Below are 6,067 nucleotides of genomic sequence, written 5' to 3'. Positions count from 1 at the left end.
AAATGGCGTTTAAACCATCAGAATTCTGTTTTGTAAGAATCCTTTCTTCAAGATTATATGATGTTAATCGTTTGAACTCTGACTCCGAATAATCTATCGGATGTTGGTATCCGTCTTCGATTAATAGCCATGTATTAAAATCTTGGGATTGAAGAAAAGTCTTCATAGCCAATTTCCATAATGGATAATTAGTCCCATTAAATCTTGGAGGAACGTTAACTGAATCACTTAATAGATTCATTCTTATAGGTTGGATCAAACCAAACACAGATTGTTATATCTTTTCGTGTTTGTCTGCTCTGATACCAATTGAAAAGGCGAGGGTACCCAAATATAGCTCAAACAAAAACTTTTCCTACCTATAAGTCCTTTCTCCGAAAGTGATTGTCTATGGACTGAGTCGAGACAATACAACTAATCGGTTCACACTTCGTGTGATCGTCTATGGATACGAGATCGAGACAATACAACAACGAAGTATGTTTACTTGATATAAAGGTTCGGACTTAACCAAACACAATAGGATTGCTTATCAAGTAAATAGGAATTAACGTTTGTGTAATTTACTTTAATTATAATAAAACAATTATAATGCGGAATATAAAAGTAAATGACGCAGCAAGATTTTGTTAACGAGGAAACCGCAAATGCAGGAAAACCCCGGGAACTAGTCCAGAATTGGCTACTCTCAGGATTAAGCCGCTACACAAAATTACACTAACTTCGTATAGTTGAGACCAAGTAACTAACCCTATAGTTCACCTAGTTCCGTTTGTATTCCCACGCCTCCAACTTATGAATAAGTCACGTACTTGGAACAATCCCTTTGATTCGCATTCCAAACAGTAAAGGAACAAGAAATCTGTTTGGTATCAACTCTATTCAACCAAGTGATATGAGTCAGACAAAGGCTCTTCCGTTTATCTCAACATAAACTCCTTCGCCGGGTCTAGATCTATCTTATGTTCAATCACCCAAAGGTAATCGATTAAGATTAAGCCAACAACACCTTTAATCCGAAGAACCGTTTTGATGCCGATCTACTCAATTAATCAATCAAATCTACCACAAGGATAAACTGGTTATTAATTGGATCCTCTTTTACCCAAACAAGTATTGTGCATACTAAAGATTATAAAACCCAAGTCAGATCTTCAATATCTTCTTTGTCTTCAAATCTCCTTAAATCTTCAATAAAAACCTAGACACAATCACTTGAATCTCTTGTGATCAATCACGCAGAGAACGGAGTCTGTTAACAATGAATTATCACAAGATCGTCTTTAGAACTAACAACAGTCTAAAGATCCCTGTCGAAATTCTGAACTAGTTTGAGTGAATCTTATATCAGATGAGAAGATTCTCAAGAATAAACAAAATAGGTGCAATCATATTTCAACCACCGTTAGTCAATCAAATCAATCGAAAACAAAGATAAACCGCAATTATCTAGTTTCCCACCAACGGGTCGCGCCAGAGCTTCTCAATCCCAAAGAAGACTTTAAACTTAGCGGCCGTAAGAGGTTTCACCTAATTAGATTACTCTCCTCTCCGATAGGCGGCTGCACCAATAACAAAGACAAAAGAGGAAGTTTGTTGTTACGAAAGATTAGTTTGCTAGAAAGGCAAACTTCGTGTATTTATAGACAAGGAAGTTTGGACAATAAGGAATTTCCAAAACCGAAAATATTATCAAGATATTCATTAAAGCACAAATTCGGTTTCCATAATTCCTGGAAAATGCTCTGTCCAAAAATAACGATCAAAATCTCTCGGAAAATCTAATTAGTAAATGCACATTACTAATTTTGTAATTTCCCTACAAAATGAAATTAATAACCTTAATTAAAAGATTCTTAACTTACTTATGTTTCGATCCTGGGATTCTCTTCCCTTAGCTGTTAAGGAATATCTTTGAACAATTATAGAAATAAACATTCACAGCACGTGTTCAAAGTTTGTCGACATCTTTACTTTGTAAGTTATCCTTCACACTTACAACCTTGAAACCAATTTGCGACACTTCCAAACAAGTTTAGAATTGGTTCATATGACTTTAAAGAACTATGTGATTGATCAAAGCAACATTAAATCACAATCATGGGTTTAACGGTTCTACCAAAACAAGTTTCGGTTCCACCTCCATGTGAGTACTACGCATAGTCACACTAGCTTCCCAAAGATTCGGTTTTACTAATAAAAGTTATACCAATACATAAGTCAGGACTTTGTGAATAGTTCTACCAAGAACACAACAAGTTGTGAGCGGTTATACTCTATCACACATATTGGTTGTTCATAATATATGCAATGAATAACAAAACCAATAACTCCTGGCAATTTCCTTTTCGGTCCACAAACAAGGTTATGAACTTACTTCCTTAGAACACATGTAAACATTGTTCCCTAGGATGAAATCCTCACCTCATACTCATACATAATCACAATAGCATTCTAATGATTATGGCGATGTCTTATCTACAAAATTTAATGGTTAAGAAATAAACCTCGTATTGTATTCCTTAATACTATGTCTATCTAGAGTTCATATATGTTTCGCAGTTATGTTTTCAATATGCACGACTTGAAAGATACGTTAGGTAATGAAACAGTTCAAGTCAAATATCACTAACCTCAAGTGGGAGGATGATTTTTGTCGTTGTAGCTCCTTGCTTCTTCACATCTTCAAGACTTCACAATACTTATAATGTCTCATATCCTAATGCTTTCAAGCTAACCTATACGAAGTTTAACTCTAGTACATAATCAAGCGACTCTTAACATGAGTTTTGATTCACTAAAATATGACAACCAAACTTGACATACCAACACTTGGTGGGTTCAACCAAGCAATGCTCTAACAGGTTTTAAGATACAAAACCTATGGGTTGCCTCCCATTAGCGTTTGGTTCAACATCGTCAGCCCGACTGTAGACTATTTGGCTACTTCTTAGCTTGCGTCTAAGACATTAGCATGAACATCCGAATGAACATCGCTAGGATACCGCATTGCTCTAAAATTATTGAAGCGAATATTTTCATCATCAAATTCCATAGTGAGCGTTCCTTTGTCAACATCAATAACGGTTTTGGCCGTTTTCATGAAAGGCCTCCCCAATAACAGCGGTATAGATGCATCAGACCCACTTTCCATTTTCAAAACATAGAAATCAACTGGAAATACTAGTTGATTCACCTGCACAAGCACATCTTCAATAATACCTCTAGGGTAAACATTCGAACGATCAGCTAGTTCAAGAACAATACGGGTTTCTTTCAAAGGACGCAAATTCAAAGACTCATAAATAGATGCGGGCATAACATTCATCCATGCTCCTAAATCAAGTATGGCTTTTCCAAACATTTTATTACCAATTACAACAGGTATATCGAGACTACCAGGATCCTTGCATTTAGGTGGGAGTTTCTTTTGAAGGATAACAGAAACGTTTTCCCCCCACACCCATCACCTCATTACCGGTTAATCATTTCTTCTTAGTACATAGGTCTTTCAAAAATCTTGCGTACTTAGGAACCTGCCTGATTGCATCTATCAGCGGGATATTCACATGAATCTTTTTGAGTACATCTAAAATTTCTTTGTCTTGTTCCACCCTTTTAGCATTATCGAACCTGCGATGAAAAGGTAAAAGAGGAACATAAGTTGAAACAAGAGGTTTAGAGTTTGTTTTAGGTACCTCATCAGTTTGGGAAGAGTCAATAATCTCTTTCTCCAAAACCGGCCCCTTGGAGTCTTTGCTTTTCTCAGCATATTCTGGTTGCACAGTTCGTGTACCACTTGTCCATGTCACAACATTAACATTTTCTCTAGGATTAATAGGCTGAGAATGGAGTTTCCACTATTATGCGTTTCCAAAAGGTTCAATCTACCTGCCATGGTGCTCATTTTTATCTGCGACTCCTTGATTGCACCATCAGTTTTCTGCTGATTTTTTTGCACCATTGTGGTTAAATTCTTCATCATAGCAAGCATCTCTGATGATTCTGAGTTTTGCGTTGGTTGTGGTTGTTGTTGGAAACCACTAGGTCGATTAAAAACCGGCCATGGAGCTGTTGCTTGCGTATTCGCATAGCTGAAATTTGGGTGATCTCTCCATCCTGGATTGTAAGTGTTGGAATAGGGATCATACGTTTGTCTCTGCTGATTCGGGAATACTGCATTCACTTGTTCAGCTTTTTTTTCATAAGAGGGAATGATAACTGCAGCCATTTGTTGCATCATCTTCTCCATATTACCAATCCTAAGTTTCAAGTGTGATGAAGAAGTAACCTCATTAACCTTTCGACACATTGACATACCTCTTGTGTTGAATTGTTGCGTGTTTGCAGCCATATTCTTGATCAATTCCGTCGCTTTTTCAATGGTTTTGTTTGTCAAAGAACCACCACTCGCTACATCAATAATATTTCTCACGGATTGGAGCAAACCATCGTAAAAATACTGCACTATGAGTTTCTCAGAGATTTGATGATGTGGGAAGCTTGCTAACAACTTCTTGTACCATTCCCAGTAGTCGTAAAGAGTCTCACCAGTAATTTGTTTAATCTCACTAATTGCTTTAAGAATAGTTGCTTCTTTAGAGGCGGGAAAGTACTTTTCTAAAAATTCTTTCTACATCTCATTCCACATTGTGATACTTCCAGGTGGAAGACAATAAAACCATTCTTCTGCAGAATCAATTAAAGACAATGGTAAAGCTGTCAGTAAAGCTCTTCCTTAATCAGTTCCATTTGGCTTCAAACTTGTTAACCTATGTTGAAACAGTAGTAAATGACGATTTGGATCGTCTCCTGGAAACCCATTGAACTTCGGTAACCAATGAATCAACTGAGATTTGAGCTCAACTGAATCTTCCAAGTTGACACAAGTTTTGTTGATCAAACGATGGGGATGTAAGATCTTTGAGTGTCCTCTTCGTAGGTGGAGGTGGTGGAGCGCCTCCATTTCCATGGTTCCCTTGGTTTCCCTGTTTACCAGTGTTTTGGTTGTTCGTTCCGCCAACCATCTCTTCTTGTTGTGATTTTCGAGGTTCTTGTATTACTGTTCCTCTGCGAGTTGAAATTCCGCACTTTTGGTAATCCCAACGTTTGGATGCTAGAGATCAAGTACCTGAAACAAGATTCTCAAAAACAAAATAAAAAAATAAAAATAAGAAATCAAAAACAAAAACAAAAACAGAATAACAATTCGCTATGCCTCCCCGGCAGCGGCGCTAAAATTTGGTAGGTTGTCAGCCAAGCAAAAATAATTTAAGTTCGTTCACTTCACAATTATAATTAATAGTATAGTTATAAGAACAGATTCGTTCCACAGGGAGATATGGGTTGTTATTCGTAATTGAAAACTTAAGTAACCAGGGGGGATTTTTGATTTTGGTCTAAAATAATCAAACTAATAATAATAGCAAAGAATAAATAAAGAGAATCAATAAGTTGAGAATACTGGTTAAGGGTTCATCATCAATCATAATACATGCACTTCGACTAATAATTGGTGTTGTCACTCAATCATTCATTATTAAGAGTCCTAAAGTACCCCATCGAGAGCATACTCCGGTAAATTCCTTATATCATCACATACCATAACGATGAATATGTGAATAATACTCAGTGAACAACCTAATGCAACGTGCTATTAGGTTTAATCCTCCAAGAGCCTTAAGTTCTATGAATTAGACTAATCCATGCAATAGAAATACTACGAGTAAACTATTTAACATAGGTCAAGCTTGTACTTGCAATCACGCAAAGGTTTTGAATACAATTGGTAATCACAATATGCTACTTATGACAAGGGTTATCAACAATTACGTATCTTAAAACCCTAGTCTAGCTATAGATATGCATTCATAGACATTTAGTAGCGCTCCTAAACAAACAATCATACAATCATACACGATAATAAATAGTAAAACAAGACAATAATGATTTGAGATAACAAAACCAATATATTAATTTAGTAGCATATTTATGATATCCGACTACATCCTTAACCAATATGGAGTGTTTAACTACTCATGGATTTCTTAAAATTCATGAAAAATAA

General features: G+C 36.2%; 1 protein-coding gene across 1 annotated transcript; it reads right to left on the bottom strand.

The window, feature by feature from the left end:
* Nucleotides 1–2,950: 2,950 nt before the first annotated feature.
* LOC113278882 lies at nucleotides 2,951–4,354 on the bottom strand. Its single transcript, XM_026527609.1, has 3 exons — nucleotides 3,892–4,354; nucleotides 3,537–3,775; nucleotides 2,951–3,427 (listed from the first exon to the last, which is right to left on the bottom strand). The coding sequence occupies exons 1-3, from the start codon at nucleotides 4,352–4,354 to the stop codon at nucleotides 2,951–2,953; spliced, it is 1,179 nt and encodes a 392-aa protein (XP_026383394.1).
* Between the last annotated feature and the right edge of the window lie 1,713 nt (nucleotides 4,355–6,067).

Source organism: Papaver somniferum, chromosome 5 (genome assembly GCF_003573695.1).
Source record: "Papaver somniferum cultivar HN1 chromosome 5, ASM357369v1, whole genome shotgun sequence".
NCBI lineage: Eukaryota > Viridiplantae > Streptophyta > Magnoliopsida > Ranunculales > Papaveraceae > Papaver > Papaver somniferum.
This window is presented reverse-complemented; position numbering and strand designations above follow the sequence as displayed.